The sequence below is a fragment of the Enoplosus armatus genome, chromosome 4 (assembly GCF_043641665.1).
Source record: "Enoplosus armatus isolate fEnoArm2 chromosome 4, fEnoArm2.hap1, whole genome shotgun sequence".
Lineage (NCBI taxonomy): Eukaryota > Metazoa > Chordata > Actinopteri > Centrarchiformes > Enoplosidae > Enoplosus > Enoplosus armatus.
In genome coordinates, this window is record NC_092183.1 from 23,820,156 (window position 1) to 23,845,046 (window position 24,891).

The 24,891-nt window shown below is 41.6% G+C and overlaps 2 protein-coding genes across 3 annotated transcripts; one reads left to right on the forward strand and one right to left on the reverse strand.

Moving 5' to 3' along the window:
- Nucleotides 1-1,941: 1,941 nt before the first annotated feature.
- Nucleotides 1,942-24,230, reverse strand: top3b (DNA topoisomerase III beta). 2 transcript variants are annotated; one of them, XM_070903918.1, is made up of 18 exons: nucleotides 24,161-24,230; nucleotides 18,984-19,115; nucleotides 18,302-18,408; nucleotides 18,044-18,118; nucleotides 17,484-17,680; nucleotides 15,886-16,042; nucleotides 15,683-15,796; nucleotides 14,782-14,872; nucleotides 13,128-13,282; nucleotides 12,851-12,956; nucleotides 12,197-12,343; nucleotides 11,213-11,386; nucleotides 10,411-10,539; nucleotides 9,955-10,104; nucleotides 8,018-8,118; nucleotides 4,431-4,632; nucleotides 3,150-3,337; nucleotides 1,942-2,345 (listed from the first exon to the last, which is right to left on the reverse strand). In XM_070903918.1, exons 1-18 carry the CDS (start codon nucleotides 24,228-24,230, stop codon nucleotides 2,064-2,066), a joined length of 2,577 nt encoding a protein of 858 aa, XP_070760019.1. In that variant the 3' UTR covers nucleotides 1,942-2,063. The 2 variants fall into 2 exon arrangements, with proteins under 2 accessions (XP_070760019.1, XP_070760018.1); XM_070903917.1 differs by having other exon boundaries at nucleotides 18,302-18,425; nucleotides 18,980-19,115.
- On the forward strand, nucleotides 19,958-22,613 carry LOC139284755 (interleukin-25). The gene is made up of 3 exons (XM_070905128.1): nucleotides 19,958-19,972; nucleotides 21,039-21,214; nucleotides 22,385-22,613. The coding sequence occupies exons 1-3, from the start codon at nucleotides 19,958-19,960 to the stop codon at nucleotides 22,611-22,613; spliced, it is 420 nt and encodes a 139-aa protein (XP_070761229.1).
- Nucleotides 24,231-24,891: the final 661 nt, after the last annotated feature.

Consider the following 24,891-nt stretch of genomic DNA (forward strand, 5'->3'; position numbering starts at 1 on the left):
GACAAATACTGTACTATTACTAAAAGCCCGTGTTTGTAGCTCACACTTCATGTCGCGCGAGGTTAAATAGAGTATTGTCTGTTGTAGGTATGGACACCGTTATGTGTCTAAAGGTTTGTCATGCCCACCTCATCAGAAATTGGGGAACTCTGAGAAATAGGTGACTTCTCTCGTTATGACAACTCTTTTAGCGCATTAGCTAACTTTGTTAGCAAGTTGTGCGGCCAGAGACAAAACTCACCTGTTAAATCTTTGCATTTCAAGTCTTGTAGGCCTTCGTGACCGTTCAGGACATAGTTATAGGCATGTAAAGATTTATCTTTAACCGAGTGACTGAGTGACCGTACATATTCAGAGAAACTCGTATTTTCTTCAGCCATTACTCAAAAACAAGCCAACAAAACTTGCTAGCTAGCATCAGCTAACATGCTCAGGGAATTATTCTGCCTCCACTTTAGTATCACTGCCAATACATCCCATTTACTCTTTTCATGATTATTTGCACATTATGCATGCTCAAGGTAACATTTACAACAACGTACACATGTTACAATTAGGGGGGCCAAACCCTGTTGAGGGCCCCCAAATGTCTTGGGCCGGCCCTGAGTACAACATGAGTGCCATATTATTTCCATGTCAGAGAGAGAGGCGTTAGCTACCAAATGCATACAACCTACGCTACTGAACTTTCCAGCTGTGCGTTATTTTGTATTTTGCTTTCCCAAACACGCTTTTTACGCGTTGGGACACTGCTTTACGTGCACGATTTTTCTCCAAGATACTCCCTAGTAAAACGTTAACGTTACACTGTCACGCATGCAGTCGGCAACATACAATTAAAGTAGTCATTACTGGCTGGATTAGTTTAGACATTATAGGTCCGTTTCCTCATTTTACCCGGGGCTAGCTAACTTGGAACAACCACTTAGCATGGTAACGTTTACGCCTACACAAACTACAGACCGACATCTGAGAGAAACACGCCCTTTGGCGAGACAAAGAGCAAGAGAGAGAGCGAGAGAGAGAGACACACACACACGCACACCAACCTGCGCTGGTAGACCTGACGGTAATAATACAGTCACAACGTACTATCAGTAATGTTAAGAGATCTGCGATGTACTTGGTTTGATCAACACCCTATTGGACCATTTTCCTGTGCGTCATCACACTTCCTCCTCCTCCCACCGTAAATTTAAAGGGCCATACCAATAGTTGTACGTGGGATGACCTCACACGTACAATAGGAGATTTAAGCCAGAATATGGTAAATAATGTATGATTTTTACTAACTAACTAACCACAAAGGCTTATCACGCCATAACAACATATGTTGCAAGAAAAGGGAAGCTGAAGGATTTGTTCTTTGATAGGGCTGCAACTTCTTTTAATGAAGCCATCTGCCGATTCTATTCTGTGTCTATGAAATGCCAGAAAATAAGAGTGAAATCGGATTATCATTTCCCACAGACCAAATATTCAGTTCAAAGAAAAGCATCAAATCCTCAAATTTGAGAACCTGGAACCAGCGAATGCGTGGCATTTTTGCTTGACTAAAAAAAAAAAAAAAGTAGTTGAGTAAATTAGTTATTGTTAGAACTAACAAAATAAATAAAATTTGTATTTATTTATTTTTAATCACTAACATATTAAAAATTAGCATGCTAACTTACTCAACGTTTGCATGATAAATGGTACATATATCGCTGTACAAATGGAACAATTGTGTCATGCTATAGTATCATTCCAGTTTATGTTGACATAACTCATCAGATAGCATGTTAACTAACACTGTTGGAATTTAAGCTTATTTAACTGTTGAATAAAGGTGTTGTTGTTATAATTTTCTATAATGTTTCCTTGAAAACAGTATTTATTTTATATATTATCATATATATGAAGTCATTTTATGATGGGGAACAAACACATTCAAGGCAAACATATATTTTAAGACATATTTTACTTCAGTGTAAATAAACACATGTAAAAACAGAAGTCCATTTACTGAAATACACCTTCATACTATGTGTCAAGCAAATAACAGGATGCACTATACACAGACACTATACAAAGTAAGCTGCCAAGGCAGCCATTTTGTCTTTAGGTTTTTTAGGATTGCCACGACGTCCCCTGCCCCGCCCCCGTCCTCCTCGTCTCGCACCCCCACCCCGATGCATGGAGTGCCTCATGGTGGCGTGTTTGAGCTCCACCAGATCCTGGAAGACCGGATCGCAGAAAACACAGCCGGTGTGTTGGGTCTCGCCGGCAGGAAGTGGAGTGCGAGTCTTGTTGAAGTCGACCGCGACCAGAGATGCGTCGCAGGCCTCGCAACTTTCCTGAGCGACCTACGGGAAGAGAGGGAAGAACCTGAGAGGCAGCATATGGGATCAAGAGAAAGTGTAAGAGTTGCCGAAGTGATTAAACAGAGGTAAACACCCCTTTACTGAAAATGTGCTAGTCGAACTGCCAACAAGGACGCGACGAATAACAGTACCAGCACCAACAAATAGCCTGTGTAAGGCCTAAGCTTTCTATAATACCTATACCTATCAGATGTGCTGTATGCACAGCTCAAAAACATAGTATGGGCTTTATTTGGACTATTTATGCTGTAGTTTCTGTAGAGCCAGACTCTGTGCAGTAGGGGGCGGGGCTTGTGACCTATACTGCAGCCAGCCACCAGGGGGCGATCGAGACGTTTTGGCTTCACTTTTGGGGAGCTGTCATGTCGTCCATCTTTATATACAATCGAGGGCTGCTGTCGAATAGTGTTTTTCCTTTGGAAGGTTCTCAACTGAGTGAAATGACCCGGAAGTATCTGCCATGATGAGAGCTGGTCAAATTCCCTAAAAGCTGAGGAAAGGTTCTTCAGTGCTTCCTTTCTTATCTCCTTTAGCATAGGATACACTGGACCACCCTTTAAGTAAGGAAAGGAGCTAATGCTGTCCCACAACTCCTTGCGGCAGCAGGTGAACTGTGAGTTTTGATGATTTCCACGAATGAATGAAAGCCTGCAGACTTCTGGATATTTAGATCACTGCGTGTTATTTGCTTTTCTGGGCCTGTAAAGCCTGTTTAGACATTGTATGTATGACATTAGTGTGCATTGAAGCTTCTATTGACTTTGAGACTGTGACAATTTTTCTTACCTGCACTCTGTGCGCATGCTCGAAGAAGTGCACCACCACGTTGCATTTGTTACAAGCCATCCTCCATTTTGGACCCGACGTGGGATCCAGCACCAAAACCCCGCTCTCACACTCCACACACTGTCCGATGCCCAATGAGTTGAGAGAGTGCTGACACGACGGGTGGGTGCACTCATTGCATCCCATACCTGTGGAAAAAGCAGATATGGAGAAAAAAAGGGGTCAATATCATAATCACTAACCTGTATCATTCTTAATACATTAGAAAACACAAACCAAAACTATTCATTTGTGTTATAGTAATCTGATAAGGTGTTTATTAATAAAAACCCTAATTGCTTTGTTTGTCTTTCTAATAAATCAGTTTCCAGTTATATGTAGGCCTGTATGTTGTTGCGGCTCATGTAAATCCCACCTGCGCCATTTACACTTCGAACATTTCCCCCGCTAAACTGACCGCCACAAATTGTATGACCTTAGTAAATCAATATCATTCTCTTTTACTATGTCTCCTCCTCTCCAGCAACTCAGTACTATATAGTTTCTTGCTTTTGTTTGATATCTAGTGTCAGCAAAAAAAAAAAAAAAAAATGTGTTGTACATTTCTGATCTGTCGTTAGCGTAGTTAGCACGCATTAGCTCGGAGGGCTAACTCGGCTTGTTCACTACATTACTGAATGTCGCCGTCACACTGAACCCCATTCAAAAACTCTGGCAGTTCACTAAATTGTTGCTTGATGGTCCATATGGAACGAACAGTCAAATTATTCATATTGAACAGCCAAATTCGATTCGACTCACAAAATTCTGAGTTGGGAGATTTAATTAATAGCCACAGCAACTATAATAATAACTGAAATATGACTAATAATAGTAGTTACAGCTGTAATAATAACTGAAATATGACTAATAATAATAATTAAAGTTAAACTTAGAGATGGCGGGGGACGATCATGGTAGATACTACCAAAAAAATTATTTTTACAGTTTTAAAGTTCTCCACTTTGGTCCAGACTGAAATGATCTCAACAATTATTGGATGGATTGCAACGAGACATTCATGGCACCCAGAGGATGAATCCTACTGACTTTGGTGATCCCTTGGCTTACCTGTGGTTGCCTGAAGTCTTCATGATAATTCATCGTCTGACAAACTTTTGTAATAAAGTAATAATGACTTACTAGCATTAAGGCTGGTTTCCACATTTGTTGTCAGGGTCACAAGGCTCCAGCTAGTTAACCACTAGAATTACAGAGTTAACATTCTACGTTCTGTCTTACCTTTCTTCATGTCCCGGAACGGCGGGTTGCTGAAGCAGTAGGGGCACAGCGGGTAGCTCTTGCCCCGGGCTCCAGAGGTCCACAGCACAAGCTCAAAGTCGTCCAGTGGACAGCGTAGCTCCTTGTACAGCTTGATGGCTCCATTCTGGGGAAGACTGTAGGTCTCGTCACAGTGGGAGCAGTGGAGCCTGCTGGGCTTGGCCTGCAGATGCGTGTTAGGATCAGATGTCATCCTACAGACTAGACAGTCAAGTCCTCACCTAACCGACCTCAGAGACCCTCACGGCTCTCATACTGTGGCCACTGTTGTTATCATCTACTTTTAAAGAATGTTTTAGTCAGTCTTGTAGCTATAGTGATATGTAGTTTATTACGGCATGCACACTATATTTGAACAGTAGTTCACTATGGGAACTTAATCCAAAACCTGGAGCCTTCCATAATAACCTATAACCTAACCTGCCTTGTGTTTCTATTGTGTTTTACAAAGCAGAATGTTTTGTATATACATCATTGAAAAGGCCAGACCAGGACAGGTCAGGACTTAGTACCACCACAGTGCTGACATGTAGTTACAGGTGGGCTGAGTACAGTGGAAATAAAAGCAGAACCCGTGACAATGGCCACACTTTTTTTATAATCATGATTTTTTTTATCATTTTGCAGTTATACATTTTTTTACATTGCGTTGTTAAGGTCCATTTTACATACTCTCCCGAATCAAAGCTAAAGCTATTGCAACCAAATTTGGCGCTGGCTCTGAGCCTTGCTGTGTTTATATATCTCATAATTGACTGCGTCCTTTTTCTTTCTGAAATTAAGATGACGTGATCTATGGCCATGGAGTTTGTAAGCTAGTAATCCAAATTATTTGCAACACAGCACTCAAACTTCAGAAAGATCCTACTTTTGCGACGCATCTTGCAATATGTGAGAAACCTTGCAAGCAACGGTCAATCATGAAGTCTGTCACTCTATATTGATATATTTTTTATTTTTTTTTATCATATATGTATTTAGCGTAATATGTACTGTACAAACAACATGTCTTAACTTGCCAAATGTGGGATCAGATTTCATGAAAATACCAACAAAACATTTGGTTCTTTTACTACCTAATAATCGGCATCGGCCCCAAAAATACAGTACTGGTCGGGCTCTACATTAAGAATTTGGTCAGACAATTGGAGTATGGTGATATCCCGTATGTTCATGCTGCTACCACAAGCCTTAAAAACACTGGACACCATTTACCACAGTGCCATTCTATGCATTATATTAAATGGTCATCACCACCACAAGAAGGTATCAGCATACCTGTGTTTTCAAAGACATTATGGGATATAGTGTATGGACAGACAGGGCGAAAAAAGCAAAGGTATTCCATTCTAAATTAAATCAATAACACGCTAAAAGTGAAGGAGTCTGCATACTTTCCAAAGCCACTGTAGGTATGAAGAAAATTGAGTATTAATAAAGCACATTATACCACCGTGTGACTACCAGCAGTTACATGTCCTGGACTCTAATATAAACTTTCATGACTGACGCTATAAAGCTCCTTGAAACTGTAATGAGGCCAAAACCGACCGAAGCGTACGTCCTCAGTGCACATGGAGCAATCTAAAACACGTGAGCTCCTCGTCTTCCGTAGCACCCAGAGGACTTCACACAAGGGCTACCTTGTGGTTTACGTCATAACGCGCCATTTAATAGTCACATGCAACCCCCTACGCGTATATTCAGATGAAATGGCAATGGCCGAAAAAGATCTGCAAGCCTCATGATTCATTCATGAATTTAAAAGTGGTTCTGTCGTCAGGTGGAAATGGTAATAAAGGGAGCATGTCGGCTTTAGCCTTTTAAAGCCTTTTTTTTTTTTTTGAGCTGAACTTTGAAGGCCAGAGCTCAAAAGGAACATAAATAGTGCCTTGCTGATTCAAAAGTAGAAACTTAAGTGTAACAACTAGGGATGTCAGTTTCGGTTAATTTCGGACACCCATTAAATCGGTAACTGACCGGTTAATTTTGAAGAAAAGGCCGAGAACAAAAGGTAATTGTCATGTAGATTTCGTTTGTGAGAGCTGTCCAGCAGTTGGTGGTTCAGTGCTAACTTAACTTGTCTTGCCCAGCTCGCTTTACTTTTAGCTCATCCTTGTGTTTTTCAATGCGTTTAGTCAATGTAGTTCTCGATGGCATAACATACTCGGGCTCAAGGTACCAAACTAGCTCCTCCCTCTACCACACTGATCGGTAGCGTATTGGTCTCAATCGTTCGACTAGCATAACACAATTTACATTTGACTTCGTTGCCTTTCAGGAAGAAATGGTCCCACACCAAGCTTCGTTTAGCACGATTTATTTTGAACGTCAGACTGCTAGCTGAATTAACCTGTGGACTGACATGCAGAACTGGTCGAAAATATTTGCGGTGGTTAACCATTGACATCCCTAGTAACAACGCTTGCACAAAGTGTTTGCGGGTGGACTAAAGAAGCACGCCATTGGGATATGTATATGATGTGTATGCAAGATGTTAACAAGGTTGCCCATCAAGATTGCTGGACTCCGAACACTTGCTTCCCAGCCTTTTGGAGCAGAGTATATGTGTGACATGTATACTACTATTGGTACCCTCGTGGTTCTTCCAGTAGGACTCCTTTCGTATCCTCAACACCATAACACCCTCTTTGTAAATGTAACCAGAGGGGCTCCTTGTTTGGATCTACAGAACATGACTAGATAAGGGTATGAGGAGGATGGGGTATTCAGACCTGTAGGATAATGACCTTATAAGGATAAAAGGAGAGGGTCTTAAGATCAGAATTGGTGAAGTGTGAAGAGACTATACTGCACAGACTGTAGAATCATCACAATTGAAGAAGAAACCCTACAAGTGGAAGCCAAATACATATCAAAAGGCAGAAGTCAAAGATGTCCCTTTCTTTTAATCCCACCTAATGACCACTTTTCGCTCAACAGTGGAGACCAGTGCTACATAAGGAAGTGACAGGTCAGCTCTGTTGGCTAACAAGCCATATTCTCAAGGCAGATCTTTGGCCCTGATGTTTGCGGTTACAGTAACTCAACAAGGGGCCTGTAGCATCCTTAGCATTAAAGCACTATCTCTTCATTCCCCGCACATCGGTACCATCTGAGCTGGTTTCTATTGTTGCTATTTCTGAATAAAAACCAGTAGTGAGGACTGGGGTAGGCCTGGGCCGTTTATTTTATTTTATTTTAGGATTATTTGAGGTCTGAAAAAAGCGACTGCAAGTTTCTGTTTTGTTAACCTGTCAGCTGCTTTTAATAATGAATTAGCCTATTACAAAAGTCTGGCTACTGTTTGCTCTGCAACTTATTTTAAGTTTAAGATATTTTTCGGGAGATCTAGGCTGTTATACCTACTAACCTTTTAATCTTGTCGGTTAACGGTTAATGATCGGTTAACAGGAGTCTGCTATCGGTACATCTTTGACATTGCCCCTTTCAAACTGCACTGACACTCTAGGGTCTCGCCAATAGATCAAATCTGGAAATCGTGCTTTCTTTCAAATTCTAACAGTGGTTTTGACTGTTGCGCTGACCTGGATATACTTCATGAAGCGGTGACACTTGCCACAGCGGGACAGGGGCTTCCCACTCGCAGCAATGGGCGAAAAGGAGACTTCCATCAGCTCATCCATGCCTGTAAAAGCACAACAGACGGATACTGTGGGCTGGAGTTGCGCCGGAATGAACCAAACATATGTCAAATGATATTTCCCTTGGTATGTTTAGCACTACAACAGTGCTATCAGTTCCTCTAAAACTTTAAATCATCATCAGCATTATCATCTGGCCTTAATCCAATCACTAGAAGTCAAAAACGTTAACATGTCTGCAAGAAAAAAGGTGGTGAATCAATTTTCTCACCTAAACTCAGTCTTAATTAAATAAGCATAGGGGGAAAAAACATTGGGGAATTGGCATACCTCTGCTTGAGAAGCCTGTATGCACTTCAATCTATCTAGTAAAAATGGATCTCATAATTAATGGACTCCAAGCTGAATCGACGGACTCAAACTAAGAGATCATTTAGAGGTTGGAACAATGGCACACATATGATGGTGATGAGGTAAAAAAAAATGTATTAGAAAAATCTTTTGTAAATGAGCTGTTTAATGTGATCCTTGATCAAGAATCCATTCCTATGTATGTTGGGTATTACACCTGAGAATCTACGTGTGGAATCATTGTGAACCAATGAGAATCAGTTGGCCATTTGAGCAGGGCTAAACTAACCAATTATTTTCAACATCAGTGTTGTTGCTCATTCTCATCCAACAGACAATCCCAAACCCGAAGATGTTCAATATATCTTAATGTAAGAAAGAAAAGTTGCTTATTCTCCCATTTGAGAAGCTGAAACCATCAGATGTCGGCCATTTCTTCTCAATCAATGACTTAAATGATGAATCGCTTATCAAAATAGCTGCAGATTCATTTTCTGTCCGTCTGACTAATGGATTGATCGTTGCAGCTCTACATCTGAGCAGTGGATAGGACTCACGCGCAACATAGTGTCACATCCACAGGTTGTCATTTGTCATTTTTTTGATTGGTTGCCAAACTTCAAGAAGACGACTCTAACGTTGTTGCCTAATGCCAAGCGAGGGTACAGGAAGAAGAGAGACTGAAAGTCTTTTTGCTGTTTCTCAACTGAGCTCAGTCCATGGTTGTTAAAACGAGAGCAGAACTGGGGGGGGACCTCGAGCGGATGACACGAGGGTGGAGCAACAGCGAAACATTTAGTCTAGCTCACCAGGGGGTTCAGCTAAGGCCTGCGTCCTTTTATTGTTAAGAGGCAACCATGCTATTCCTGTTAAAAGCCGGCACAGCTTTGAGACTGCACTGAGGCATTCATGCTTAATATGCGATCCGTTGCGCCAGGGGGCATAAAATAAAAAAAATGTTTTAATCTATTAAATGTGGTGGCGGTCTCTCTCCACGAGTTCAGAATCATGTGGCTGTCCCTGTGGTCTCTCATGGAAGGGTTGTAGAGGTGCTTGAAATGACCTACTTGCTCGGGCAGTCTAGTTTCACAGGCATCCATGTTGAAATGTTGCGTCGCCTAGTTACAAAAACTGCACATCTACGCCATCTGACGTCATTTTGGCCGCATGGACTCTCGTGCCAGAAACACTGCTGCAGCGATAAATCCAGCTTAAGGCTTAAGTGGTAATCAAATTCCCTAGACCTAAACCAAATCATTTTACCTGTACTACCTGTACCATGACAGTAGCAAGTCATGAATGAGTTGTGTTTATAGTCTCAGGATACCAAGACCTGTTTTGAAAACACGGAGCCCATTCTTGTGGCTGAAGGTAGTGACTGTGAAGTTGCCTCAACTTGTATTAGATGTTTAGTTTGATTTAAAAAGCCCATTGTCATTAGGGTTCGCACAACGTTCCCGTCTTCCAGACAGTCCCTTAAAAAAAGGGGGCTGGTGACGCTGTGGCTCCTGTGGCTACGGTAAACTTACTGGGGATGGAATCCACAAAGTAGTGAAACTTCCTCTTGAAGATATCCAGCGCGTGCTGCAGGACCTGCTGGTAGTTGGCTTTACCCTGTGCAATAAGGTTCAGCTGCTTCTCCACAGCGCTACGGATGGTGGGCAGCACCAGCTCTGCATCTGCAAAACACACACACACACACACACACACACACACACACACACACACACACACACACACACACACACACACACACACACACACACACAATCGTTGGTATTGTAATGGCATTCTATAAAAAGCCACTCACAAATTTAAATTCTGACTAATAATGTGTCTCATGTATTTTAATGAACCAGACTGGTCTGTCTGGTCCCATGTCCCAGACGGTTGATTGACGTAGTGTCCAAAGATGATTCAGCAATGTTCTGGAGACACACAATCCCGAAGGGAATGTACAATAATAATAATAAAAGGCAAATGACCTGTCTTGTAGTAGCCATGCACCAGGACGATACCCAGGTTGGTTGGCTTCAACTTGCGCCCATTCTCCACGGTCACATAGTTCCTCTGGCAGATGTTGTTGATGTGGACAGGGATGCTGGCGTCGGTGCCTGGACGGCAGAGGACAGAAGCCAGCATGTATGTAAACATGTATGCAAGGGCCTCTTAAAATTGTAGTGCTCAATAAAGACTAGCATTAAGTAGAGAGTATACATTTACATCTACCAAGGCCAGAAAAAAGACCAAATCAGCATCAGAGTCTAGCCTTTGACTAGTGACCAAGAGGACTGCCTGAGTAACTGGCATCAAATAGTCACTGCAGTTTTTTTGCACGAGTCCAAATAGGACCCAAGTAAATCGTATTAAGACATCGGGACCACGTAATATATTCATGTTATAAACGCACAGCTTGTTGAAGACTTTGATGCAAGGTTCTGAATCCATGCCCTTCTCTGGAAGCATGTACAGAACAGAGGGGATAAAAAAAATAAAAAAAATTGAAAATCAAAAAGGACCTAATGGTGAGATTGTTGCTTCTAAAGGTAGAGAATGAATACGGTTTTCTGGCCACTGACTCCACTCTCCCACTGTACACTACCTTCCCAGCACCAAACAGCAGACAGACAAAGTTAGAGACCCCTAAGTGGCCAAAAGGATTTCAGATTTCGTCTGAAGTTCTGTTCAAATTGTTCAAACTACAACACCTTGAGACTTGAGGCCAACTACTCTCAGTTAGAAGGCATAAACATGAATTACGTTCCGACAGGCAGCGCTAAGGTATACCGATGCCATGTTTCTCCATGAGGGTGATGAGCTCGGCCTCGGTCAGGTAGTCTGGGGGGCTGGTCTGCTTTTCCACCAGCTTGATCTCGTCCACTGTGAACGCGTCACCGCGCTCACAAGCTGGCATGGCTTCTTCCAGAGGGATGCCCTGCCACGGCATCACCGCTGTGAAACCTGGGGACAGAATATACATGTAGCAAGGACTGGGTTGCACCAGCTATTCATAAATCCATCACCAAGTTTGCTTGACTGCTAACTCATTTTAAACTAGTGACTTATTAAATCAGGTTTCACCATCAGAACTTAAAGCTGCAGTCGGCAATATTATTGACTTAAAATTTTGGTTGAAATAACTAATTTTGACCATTGCATGTCACTAACAATATCTAATTGAAGGGCTCCTTTAATAAAAAGCACCCGTCCCTTTGTATTTTGTGGTTTAAAAAAAAACTGGACCAGGTCTGAATCAAACAACCAATCAGGGTAATCGGGGGTTCTGTGTCTTGATTCACACTCCAATCCAGAAGGTGGAACCTTCTGTAAAAGCCCTTGTTTGTATAGAGTTAATGTGATTGGCCAGTTACATGCTAGCTAACCCTGATTGGTTGTTTGATTCAGACCGTTTTTTAAAAAAACTAAATACAAAGGGGGTGGGTGCTTTTTTTTGCTTTTTTTTTTTTTTTAAAGGAGCCCTTCAATTAGATATTGTTAGTGGCATGCAATGGTCAAAATTAGTTATTTCAACCAAAATTATAATTCAATAATATTGCCCACTGCAGCTTTAAGTAATGCCAGTTAAGACTTAGTAGTGTGTTAATAGGTTGCTAATAAACATCTGTAGCACTGTCCAATCAAAACCAATCAACTATGTGGAGTGGAAATCACTGTAGCATCACAAGAAGTTTTACGGGGGGGGAGGGACAAACGGCACACTGAACTTAACGGACAATCCTCGTTTAGGAATATGTGACCAGCTGGCTTTACCTGGCGATATCAGGGTTTTGCCGCTGCATGAGAAGGCCTCTGTGCCAATGTTGAAGTCTATGGTGGTCTGTAGGTACTTGCAGTCCTGACTGACGGTGGCGATGAAATGCCGCGTGATGTACTCGTACAGCCGCCAGCCGTCGCTCCCTGCAGGAAAAGCATTAGACGAAGAGAAGAACCTGGGTTAGAGGCTGAACACGAAGGGGTCCGTGTAAGTCCTGATAATGAAGAGCCGCTACTGCAGCAGTGAAAGCGGCTTATTCCGTTATAGATTCGACCAGTGGACTATTTCTGTGCTAGAAAGTAGTTCCGACCAAAACTGCATGCAGCGAGATCTGTGGATTATCCTGAGTAATAGGGACACTGTTTCTGGTTAAGATATTGCTGACTTTGCACCTCTATTGTATTGGGGTGGAGGCAGAAATCTCAAAACCTGGACAAATAAAACCAAAACTATCTGCATGGATAGATAGACGTAAGCTGGGGAAAAAGTGTAAAAAAGTCTTATAAGTATGCTCTGTCTATCACCAAGTCCATCATCAGTACATCATATACAATCAAATATCTATTTGACAAGTCTTGCCCTTACTTTTTTGCTCTCGGAGGTGGTATTCATGATCTATTTTCCATTATTTAATTAGTTGTACGACTCACCCAGTTCCCCTTCTGAGGCAGCACGCATGGGAGTGATAGGTGGATGGTCTCCGGCGTCACTTCCTTTCCTGGGTCGGTTTAATCCAGTCGAAAGCAGAACCTTCACCTGAGGGATAAAAATGTATGCATTCATGTGTGTCCATATTCAAGCCCCGTATTCTGACTGCCTGCGAGCAAAAAACACAATTAATCTGTTCCTGTATGCATACACTGCTGGCCTTGAATGCATCAGGGCACGAGTCCTTGTATGTATCCGTGGCTCCACAGTGGCCCTCACCTCTTCTTCCCAGATGGGATTGTTGGCCTGCTGCCTCAGTGTTTCCTTCAGGTCAAAGTTCTCTGGGTAGTGGGTCGTCTCAGTGCGCGGGTAGCTGATGTAGCCCTGCGTGTACAGGCGCTCTGCGATCTGCATGGTATGCTGGGGTCCCATGCCTGAGACATCAAAAAGGATATTCTTCTTACACCCTCACATAACTGGGAGCTGCATCTCTTATGACTTGATCTTACTGAGTCTCAGTCTGAATTAGGTTGATGACTGGACTCCACATTAGTTTCACCCTACAGATGTTGAGGTCGATCTTTCCAAAGATTTTAGACAATGAAGTCCTTTCTAACAAATACAGACAACTGTGTCCTAGACTAAAAGCTGTAAGTATTATTTAAAAGTTGATTTTCCTTTAACCACAGTATGAAATGTATGATGAAGAGTTCCTGCCCAATTTGTCAATAGAAAAACTTTTTAAAGAATAAGGCTGGTGATATTCAACATTTCTCTTATTGTCAACAAATCCCATGAAAATACCAAGCCAACAATGACTTGATCCTACTTAAGTAGCATGTCTGTCCAGACTCATACAATATGTGTAGTGAATACAAAGGTGCCTTTTGTGGCTTGATGATACATACGTATGATTCCAGTGAATATACATTGTTGAACTGATAAATGAAGGATTCTCATCGACGTATAGGCCAAACAGGTACACATGTACTTTGATTACTATGCAAAGATGGAGCATAGCTACACAAAATGTGGTGCTTTGGTTTTGTCCTGTCCATTTCTAGATGTGAAGCCTCTCTATGAGCTGTAGGCAAAACTCACTCCCAGGATCACGAGTAGCTCGGCGCGCTCCAACACGTTTTTGTTTTGCAGTCACGTGATTCTGATGACGCTTTAAATTCAGAATGAGGCAGGAAGTGAAAGGCAGAATGGACGAGATGGAGGAAAGCCTGTACTGTGCTAGTTATCGTTGACTCATTGTGTCGTCCCAGTCAACGTGTCTGTTCCTAAGTTATGGTGTTGAATAATGGCCAGAAAAGTGTAAACATTATGATGTCACAGTGAAGTTGACCTTTGACCTTTAGGGGTAAAAAAAAAAAAAAAACTTCATCAACTCCAACTCACTTCATCATTGTATCCCGTGAAACATCTATGCAAAATTTTCCTGAGTTCATGAGATATTCAAGAAAATGGTATGGACGTGACGTCACAGTGACCTTTGACCACCTAGTTCAAGTGGACATTTGTGCCAAATTTGAAGAAATTCCCTCAGGGCATAAAAATGAAATTATACATTTGTGAGAAGGAAACAATGGACTTGGGGCTGAGAGACAAGCTATTTGATGACATCCCCTTGGGCACTGGAAAATTGTTACTGGGAGTTTTCTAACATTTAAAATAATCAGTGGATTACCTGAATAATCAATCGCTGCGGACTTAATCCGTACAAAGTAATGCTGAACATCAGCATCACAACACTGACCAGTGACAGCATATCAAAACACTATTACATGCATGCAAGCTTCTCAAATTCCCAAATATTCACTTTCATTAATTTCATTATCTAGAAGAGAACTAATAGTTATAGGAAAATGACAACTGGGGAAAAAAAAAATAGAAGTTTATGTTGCTGCTTATGTTGTTGTGAACATACCCAAAGCAGAGCTGGCCACTCTCAACATCTCCACTGTGTTCAAGGCCTGGGGCCTCTGCTTGATCTTCTCTTTCTTACTCACCGACTCCACCTGTATTAAGAACGGTATTATACAGCTTATATCGGAGGTCAAGGTGTGTAGCACTCGGTAGTGCAAATTCTCTTCTCGCCAACTTTTTGCCAGTTTAAGTTTCCTCAATCTTTGGTGATTTTAAATACAGGAAACATACCATTGTAAATTCTAGTCTACACTATCTTTCATTTCCTGGAAAAAGGGTCATAGCCTGACCAATACAGGAGTTTCGAGGTCAATAATACATCAATACTTGACACGAAGGTATATCGACCGATATTCATTCATAATCTGCTGCTGCATACTGGCTACACTTTCTGCCGGTGGGCAAGGACTTGCACTGCTAAAATGTTAAAATGTGAGATGTCCTTCCTTGGGCATTGACAAACAAGAAATAGTTTTAGACATTTTGGGAAATACGCTTATTCGCAATAAATGTGAGCTACAGCCAGCAGCTGGTTAGCCTAGATTAGCAGAGAGACTGGAGGCCGGCCTAGCTCTGTCCAAAGGTAACAGAATCTGCAGCACCACTAAAGCTCACTGATTAACACGTTATATCTCTTTTGTTTAATTCCGTTGTGGGATTTTATGGGGGAGTTATGTGCTGGATTATTTTCTTGGCTTTCCCTGAGTCTTGTCATCACCATTGGGTTGCCAGTTGGTTACAACTCGTTTGGTTACAAGTTGTTATAGGCATTTAAAAAAAAACCTCAAATATTGATACCATTATCAAATGTAGTATCAGTCAGGCTATATTTCCCATATTTTCAACCTTCTGTAAAAACGTACAGCAGACATATTATTATTGAATAAAATAATAATCAATACCTGAGCCTCCCTGGATGTCTTTGCCAGGTTGACGAACATCTGACCCACCTCCCTGTCGAAGACCCTCACCCTGTTCCAGTCCAGTGTCAATTGGATGTCCTTTCCTTTGAACACCTGACCGAAATGCATGTTTGTCAATATAGCAACCAAGGAATAAATCGTTGATACAGTGTCGGGGGTGGGGGGGGTTGGGGGTGATTTACCTTTGCCTGGATGACCCAGTAAGTCTCTGGTTTAAAGGACTGGATCTTGTCATGGCGTTCCACACAGAAGCCTAGCGTTGGGGTCTGGCATGGTCCAAATGAGATCAAGGAGGAGTCTAGATTGCCGTATTTGCCCTGGAAATACTTGGTCTGAAACCTGAAAAGATTTGACCAACAAAATAGTTGGATGACACGTCATACGAACTTGTTCTTTCCAAGCATTTAGTCTTTGAAATGACTCCGGCAACACACAGTGAAACGCAGAGCTGGCTGTGTCTGTCATGCGGTTGTTGAATTAAACGGATGCGTACCAGGCATGAGCATTCATTTGGTTTCTTGTTGGGTGAAGCTGCACTGTAGTATTTTCAGTTCTGGTCATTGGGCGCTCATCTAAATCAAACATACAATCTATGGCTGTGGGATTCATGTGCTACCTTTACACTGTGTGCCATGTTTGGGTATTGCATTAGCAACCTGGATTTCTTGTTTCCAGGGTTTTGTTGACTTTATTTACAGCTAAAGTCGGAATAAACTGATGATTTTTAGCTGTTATTTGATGTTTTCTGTAACGTTCTGTAATGTTCTGTGCAGTACATCACACGTATGGTTCAATAAAGTTCTTAAAAAATATATTGTAAAAAGAGGATAGCACTAGCCCCGGTAGCTATGGTAGCTATCCCCACGTAGCAGAAATTGCAAACAGTGGAACAACCGGAGTATCTGTAGAAACTCTACGCGGCATAAGTGCCCCGTTGACAGAGGAGGCAAAGAGGGCGAAGAGGGGGAGTGATAAAAAAATGAGGTAAAACGAGCAAACCTTGGACGGGCGTTCACTCGATGGGAGCGATCCCAAGTTTGGAACCCTTTCAAGTCCAAGCTCCGGGACTTGAAAGGGTTCCAAACAGACATTCAGTTGGCAGTATTTCTACTACATCAGCAAGTAACAAAACCTGCCTACTTATTAGTACTGAGATCGGGGTTTCTCTTTCAACTTGGGATTCTTACATTCTTCTTATTTCTTGCTTTGGACAGTAGCCTGGCTGCTAGCGGTAGTTAGTTGTTTGCTTGAAGCAAGCCTCGCTTTCACTGTGCAATTCTGTCAATTCTTGTGTAATTGTTACTTGTTGAATACCATTTTTGGGGGCTTGGAAGCTGCAGTCAGAATTACCTGCAAATATTCAAAGCTTTCTTATCTCTTATTTCCAAAGTGGTGCTGATTGTTTCTTCATTGAAATTTGGAAACAAATGCAGTGTGTTCTGTGTTGTTGGTAGTTGCTAAGCCCTGAAGAAAACGGGAAGCGATCCAGTTGTCCTTGTGACGGCGGTGCCAACAATGATACCATTTGGAAATAGACTTATGTACCATGGGATTACGAAGTCCTGGATGGGAATCTGGCCCCTGAGCTTTGTCGTCATCTCTCTCTGTCTCTCAGAATTTCCTTTGTCATATGTCTACTTTGAACTACCTGCTACAGCCATAGTTGTCCAATATGATTGACCAACATGATTTGGGGCCTGACACCAGGGATGTTAGGTACAGAGCTGTTCAAAGGAAAAGTTAGGTAGTTATAAGTTTGTAAAAATTCTGAAAGGTTTACCGCGTGAAGGCACAGCCAACGCGCAGATCCAGCTCTTGGCGTGCATCCACTGACAGGGCTTCATTGCGGTTGGGCTCTCCCAAGCGGTTCATGGCATTCCAGATGTCAGTGTCAGTAATGGAGCTGAATTTGGCACGGTAAATGCTCTGCTCCCTGACACTCCCCTTGTTCATCACTGGCTGAATTGCATCCAGTACCTGCGAGGCAAAAGAAATAGTGAGTAGCACTTTTGGGGGTGGTCAGGCTCAAATTGAAGGGTCACCTAACTCAAACTCTTCCTCCTAACTAAGACGACCCCTTCTTCAGCAAAGGAAAAAGAGGTAGAGCCCATGCAGCAGCATTGCTTCCCTTGACCTGGGCATGTTCGATGACAAGTCAGCCAGCCCCGCCTTACTATATTACGCATATTATACAAATTATTCAATCGGCACAATCAGGATAACAACGACACATTTTAATACCAGGTGTAAATGCAAAGACCCATGGACTGGATGTCATTATCCAGGTAACACATTCAGATACAGATCACATGATAAGACCAGGTGTAAATGGGGCCTTACCTCAAAACAGATGTTCTCGCCTTCTTTATCACAATCCAACCATAAAACCACGTAGTCACAGCCTCTGGCCTCAACCTGACACCAGAAACGTGGGGTAAGCACCAAAGATACGAGGCACAACACACTGACCACCAGCTGATTATACAGAATGCAGTAAGCACTAGGGGTGTTTTAAAATCCACGATTCAAAGTCGAAGTCGAAAGCTGAGTTCGATCGATTTTCGATTTAGAATGGAATTCGTAACCTCTGAAACCTACCTGGAGGAACTTGACCATGTTGAGTTTGGGGTTGGCCTCCTTCTTTTCTGTGGGAGCTTTGCTAAAGAGTTCTGCAGGGTCCACCTTGTCCCAGTTGTTGTACTTCCCTTGAAAAAGAAGGACTCTTAAACTGTTTGTCAGAAATTAACGAGAATTCCTAATCAAGAGTTTCGACACTGAAGAGGATGCAACCCAAATCAAGGAGTCAAAGGTGTTCTACAGTTATCATATAAAGCAAGACATAAAGTGTCTTTGAGTACCATGAAAAGAAAATGTATCATTATTATTAATAGATAAAAGCATGTCGATCAGTCATGTCTGATTGATACCCAACCTGCTTAATTTCCAGGGCCCTATACCAATCAAACGGATCACGTCCCTAGATCAGTCCAAACAAAGATGGAGTGGAAAGTTAAGTTTCTGCTGTTTTATACTTTACTACAGCGAGAGACCCCAAAAACAGCAACCCCTACACATTGTATTTTAATCCAATTCAACAGTTCCGTAAGAAACACAGACACAATTTCTTCATTGTATGTCAGACAGCTGTAATTTGAGGTGTTGCTGTATTGAATTGCATTACGTTATAAGGGTGTTTCTACATTATTAAAGCACTGCAAGGATATCCAATCAATGAAAGCTCGGTCAGGGGTGAGTAGGACCTAATGTGGACGATACCTACCGATGAAATCCAGACTCATCACATGTCCACAAACAGACGTCATCTTAAACCGCGCTGTTTGGCCCTGGAAGCTGCCGGTGTATTCGTGCACTGAGCATGCTCCGTTGAGTCCCTTGCGACTTGCACAACTTCCTTAAGACCAAGGAGAACAGATGAGGTAGCAATCAGTCAAAACAGTCATTTGAAAAGGGTGCAGGATTTTTATAGGCCTCTGGACACAACGGCATTCAAAACATTGCATTTGTAACTTAAATACAAATACAAAAGCAAGCATAAGTGATCAATAGAGCCAAACAAACAATTAATTGATCCGACTAACATCCGGCAGTCCACGTAGCTTGCTTGCTAACAGGGAAAAATTGCTAGCTAGCTAACATATATTGTCTTGAGTGGATAACGTCAAGTTCCGTTGATGCAAACTTTGCTTTTATACTTCACATAATGTGCTGTAAGCGTTTCACAGGATGTGCTGATAAATCCTGCAGAAAACTTTAAAATGGAATTGAAATGTGTCAAGGTTTTGTCGACCTTTTGAAACCAGCTTGCAAAAAATGACTTTTTACTTTATTATCCTTTTCTAAAACTAGAGCCTACACTTGGTAAGTGAGGGGGTAGTGAGGGTCCTCCCTTGCTTACCTGGGCTCAATGCCGCATGCTGACGTCCTCTCTGAATAAAATGATTCTCTCAAGGCTGAATGCTAATGGCAGGAACGTGGACACAAACTATTGTGATGGGAACCATGAGTGACCAATATGTCTTTCTCCACCCCACCCCACTCCCACACACACACACTCATAGAGGACAGTAGCAATCCCAATAAGAACAGGGTATATAAGTAGAGGCAGGTCCACATACAGGTCGCAGATCAACTACAGGCCAAAGGAAACACTGAAGACCAAAAGAAAAAAACAACGAAAAACACAGCTCCCATCAACGGCTCTATCGCGCCAATCTCCAGTCATAAACTTCAGCCATGGAACAGCTCCAGGTAAGAAACCTGCCTTTATGTTAAAGGGTGTTTTCGACAGCTTCTAGTTCCACGGTTTTAAAGGATAGGTTCACATTTTTCCAAGTCTACTTTAATGCAATATGTACGCTGAAACAGTTATTGATGGCTGTAATCTTTCTTACTGGCTGGGAAATCCCTTCCCAGCACAACCAAAGATCGGGGACAAAGCCCCCAATCCTCATCTGTGCAAAATTGCATTGTAAAGTCTAGTTGAAGCTAATATGAGGCTTCAAAGTTGTAATCTTTTTAGTTAAAAAGAAATATATATATATATATATATATATATGGAATTTCATAGTAAACCTAACTGGTTGATTGGAATGTCATTAGTTTTTGTAGTATTGGACAAAAGGACATTTCAAACCCAAGGAGGGGGGCCAGATAAAAAAGTCACCAAAGTGATTGCAATTCATCTTTGGGGATCGTGCATGAATCTGTACCAATTTCCCATCCAAAAGTTGAGATATTTCAGTCGAGACCAAAGTGGCAGCTAGTGTGATAAAAGAAAAAAACAGTTGCAGTACAATTGGATACAAAAATGATCAAACTTCCTAAATGGAAATCATTTCATTCATTTTCTACATCATTTAGTCCAGTATTGCTTTATTACACGGCCACTGAAGTTGCACAAGATAGGTCTAATATCAGCTACACCTGATCTATTTTAAAACTACCTTCCAAAGTTATATCAAGCCGGACCGGACCAGAGACGTCAAAACAACATGGTTTTCTTCTTTTTGGTTTCTTTTTAAGAAAAAAAGCCAAAGCTCTCAAATGTTGAATGTTGTCTAAGCACAAGCAGCCGTACCAGAACTTAATAAAACACATTCTAAAATGGGCAGAAATTACTATTCAAATCTGGAACTTATCAAAGAATAAGAAAACGGGACCAGAAATCTGACCAGAAATCTGATGTTAGCTTATGGTTCTTGACAGTATTGAGGTTTGATGCCCAGCCAAGTCAAAACTAGCCTTTATTAAATACAGTATGAAATGCCTACCAGTCAGTGTTGTCTACCTGTGACTTGATATTCTCTGTGTCCAGCTGCTGCGCGTCTTTCTGCTGTGCCTGCTGGCCATCCACCAGTGTCTGGCCATGCCGCTGGGCGGCCAGTGTGTGGATGAATCCTTCTGTACGTACAGCTTGCAGGACTACTACAGCCAGCTGGTCAACCTGCCCAGCCGCATCAACGAGCGCAGCATCGCGACCTGGAGCTACATGTGAGTCACTCGTCGTTAAGCTACAACACAGGTTTTTATCCTCAACCAAAGAGACTAGCGTTGACAGGGTTAGTTGATTAATCGATTAGTTGATTGACGGAATGTTTGAAAAACTCCAAACATTTTCAATGTGTTGATTTGCTGATTTTTTTCAAGCGAGAACGATGAAAATTCACTCGTTCCAGTTTCGATTTGCTGTCATTTTCTGTTTTATATCATCGTAAATTGAATCTCCCTGGCATTTGGGACTGTTGGTTGGACAACACAAGACATTTGGACACATCAAAATCGCATTCTGGGAAATGGTAATGGACATTTTCACTATTTTATAGACCAAACAATGAAGTGAATCATTGAAAAATAATCAACAGATGAATCGATAATGACAATAGTGGCTGCGTTGCAGAATATGAACAGTGTAGGTAAACAGTAGCAACGGCTGACTGAATAGGGAGCAAAAGAAAAAGAGGGCAGATTATTTTCATTAACTATTAATGTACCAATTATTTTCTCAATGAATTGAGTGTTTGGGCTACAAAAATGTCAGCTGCAATTTCCTACAACTAAATATGATGTCTTCAAATATTTTTTGTTCGACCAACAAAAATCAATTTACTATCGTAAAAAAAGACAAATGACAAGTGGCTCAAAATAGTATCTGATTAATTTTCTGATGACTGACCAATCAATTGATACCTTAATTGTTTCAGTTTAACAGTGTGATATGTATTGATACCAGGAAATCGTTCTATTTCAGTCTGCCACCAAAGATTGTGTTTAATTTTGATGAATTTCTCGCCGAATGAGAACATCTTCAAATGTCTTGTTTTATCAAACTAACAGTCCAGAGCCCAAAGAGATTCAGTTCACTGTTATGTAACACAGAGAAAATCCTCACATTTGGTGTTCCAAATCAGTAAATGTTGAAGTGACTGTCAAAAGTTGTTGTATCTGGTTGCATCAAGGTAGGTGATACATTTTCTGTCAATTGACTTATTGATTATCGACTAATCATTTCGCGCTAGACTCTTTACACACATTTGCATAAATCTGCTATATTGTCATGTGGATTCATATCTCAGGCACATATCTACTATACATCTCTAATCTAGAAAATATTAAAGATTATATGAGTAAAATATATGTATCCTGTTCCTCATCTTTCACCAGAGAGAACATCGACTTGAACCGGGTGCCTCAGGTCATCCACGAGGCCAGCTGCCACACCAGCCACTCCTGCGGGGGACTCGACAATGCTTTTGGTGTGGAAACCATCCCTGTGACCCTGAGGATGCCAGTCCTCAAGAAAAACCCCAGCTGCTTCCCACAGGCCACCCACTCTCTGGAGTTTGAGCTCATTACCGTAGCTTGTATATGTGCCATCTCCAGGCACAGCTGAGCGGGACTGACTTCTCTAATGTCAAGTTAGGACCTTTGGTGAAGAAAACGAATATGTGTTTGTTCAGACAGAGCAACAAGGAAAAGATGGGGGGTTTCTGAGAGGTACTCCATTTCACTCATTGTCATTGTTTTCCAGTAGACATCGAAAATGTCATCATTCAATACATGCCTGTTAACAACTTATCACAGTAATTAAAGACATTTTACATGATCCAGTATCATTATTGTGTCCATGTGGAGTATTTTGGCAGCCTGATTGTCACAACCATAGACTGTATATAAAGATGGGGGGAAAAAATAACACCTGCTGACCCAATTGCGAGCACACCACGGTCAATCTCAGCTGTCAATCATGACGTTTCACCCCGTTTTTATAGCATCAAAATGAACACTTGAACAAGAAGAACTACCTAAAATGAATTACTGTCTGTATAGTATTTACAGTAGTTCACAGTACAGTTCAGTAAGTCCTTCAGGATATGAAGAAGAAGACGTGTGTGTGAGTGTGTGTGTGTGTGTGTGTGTGTGTGTGTGTGTGTGTAATTGAGTATCAATAATTTAGCAGTGCCTCTAATGTATTTGGTTACCAACATGCAAGCCAGCATATTTCAAGTGTCAGATTTTTCAACGGAATCTGGCGTGCGTTCACATGACAATGTACTAAAACTAAGTCTGGAGGTCTGGCAGTGTTTCCCATACTTAGGTAGATTAGGATCCACCAAGGTAGATAAAATCTGAATACCAAATACGATTTTTTTTCCCCCAATCAAGACTCGTAACTGTCATTTCATAATGGACACAGACCGGCAGACCTTCAGCCCCACGGAACAATAGAGGGTGAGTTTTACCCGGAACGTTTTTGCAGCGCACCAGTTTTTGTCTATCAGCTGTAGTAGCAGCCATAGTAGCGACCGTTGTTCAGCTGAAGCCGGGATGTCTGGAAACACTTCAAACATGACATTTACGACAGAGTTCATCCTCTGTTTCTGTTTGAAACACGCCGTTTGAGTTGCGGTCTCTGTAAAGGCCAGTATGAGATAAATTTTGAACTGTGAATCATGCAAAGCCACTCTAGAGGAATCACAAAATGAAAACAGAACTCGAAATGAGCATAATAGGCTTCAAAGGGTAGTTGGACTGGCTAGCTAGTAATGTTAGCCTCGACACTGAACTGAACAGTCGGTGCAAAAATGATGTATCAATGAGTTAGCTAGCTAGCTAGCTAACATAACAGCTAGCTAACGTCATAAACCTTTGTTAGACTAGTGTATTACTGAACCTGCCCGTCACACGTAAGTACGTTCTCAACCTGTGGGAAAACACTGTCTGGCTATGCGAGACCACATACAGGGAAGCAAGCAGCGTCCCAAATCTAACTTGTCAAACTTTGAAGTTAGACGCAACACGGAGATGCTGTTAACACAGGCAGTGTATTCCGCCACAAATCAAAATGATGAACGCCACTCTCGCCTGTTGCCATTAGCCTGGGGTTGTCCTTTCTTGTAAAATCAAAGTCTCACTTTATAGCTATAAATTCGTACCCACCTTTAGAGAGGATTTTGGAGATCGACTGAGCCAAGGAGGGTTTCTCTGCCACCATCAAAACAGTCCTCATTTTGAAAGAAAAAGTGCTAACAGCTCCTCTGTCAAAACTCCAGGCAGTCACCTCCTGGGACGGTATACGCACTGAAAGCGTTCCGCTGCCGTCTCACTATGTCGAACCTGATCAATACGTGCTAACAATTACGACTCCACTATGAAGAAAAACTATAATATTGCACCTAACGTCTTGCTAACAGGGTATGTTTTGTACCACGAGAACGGACATGACAGTGGTTCTTCTTCTTTTGTGATTCACGGCAGAGCGCAAACCGACGTGTATAGGTGCATACCGCCACCTATTGCACGGGAGTGTGTAGCGCTGCGACTTATATATTTTTATATAAGTATATATTTTATATATATATATATACACAGTGCTGTCATAAAAATGAGAAAACACAAATATTTTAGAAATCTGTCAAAAACTCGTTTCAAACTAAAAATTGTATTGTTATTTATTAGGCAAATAACAAACTGGAACAACTAAATAATCCTTATTCACATATATTAACCACAAATCTTAATATTTTGTTTGACCTCCTTTGGCCCTGATAACAGCTTGCATTCTTGCAACCACAAAACAAATGTTTCTGTTCAGGAATGCAAGTAAATAACTGTAATTTGGCATCTCAATCACAAATAATAACGTGCTTTACAATTTTTTTCTGCTTTTT

Excerpts from the sequence above, each read along its gene's own strand:
- LOC139284755 (XM_070905128.1), top strand. Across the intron at positions 21,215-22,384 it reads ATCGCGACCTGGAGCTACAT|AGAGAACATCGACTTGAACC; the intron begins GTGAGTCACTCG and ends ATCTTTCACCAG.
- top3b (XM_070903917.1), bottom strand. The coding sequence starts at position 24,230 with ATGAGGACTGTTTTGATGGTGGCAGAGAAACCCTCCTTGGCTCAGTCG. Across the intron at positions 17,681-18,043 it reads GCGAGAACATCTGTTTTGAG|GTACTGGATGCAATTCAGCC; the intron begins GTAAGGCCCCAT and ends TTTGCCTCGCAG. Across the intron at positions 2,346-3,149 it reads AGCATGCGCACAGAGTGCAG|GTCGCTCAGGAAAGTTGCGA; the intron begins GTAAGAAAAATT and ends CTCTTCCCGTAG.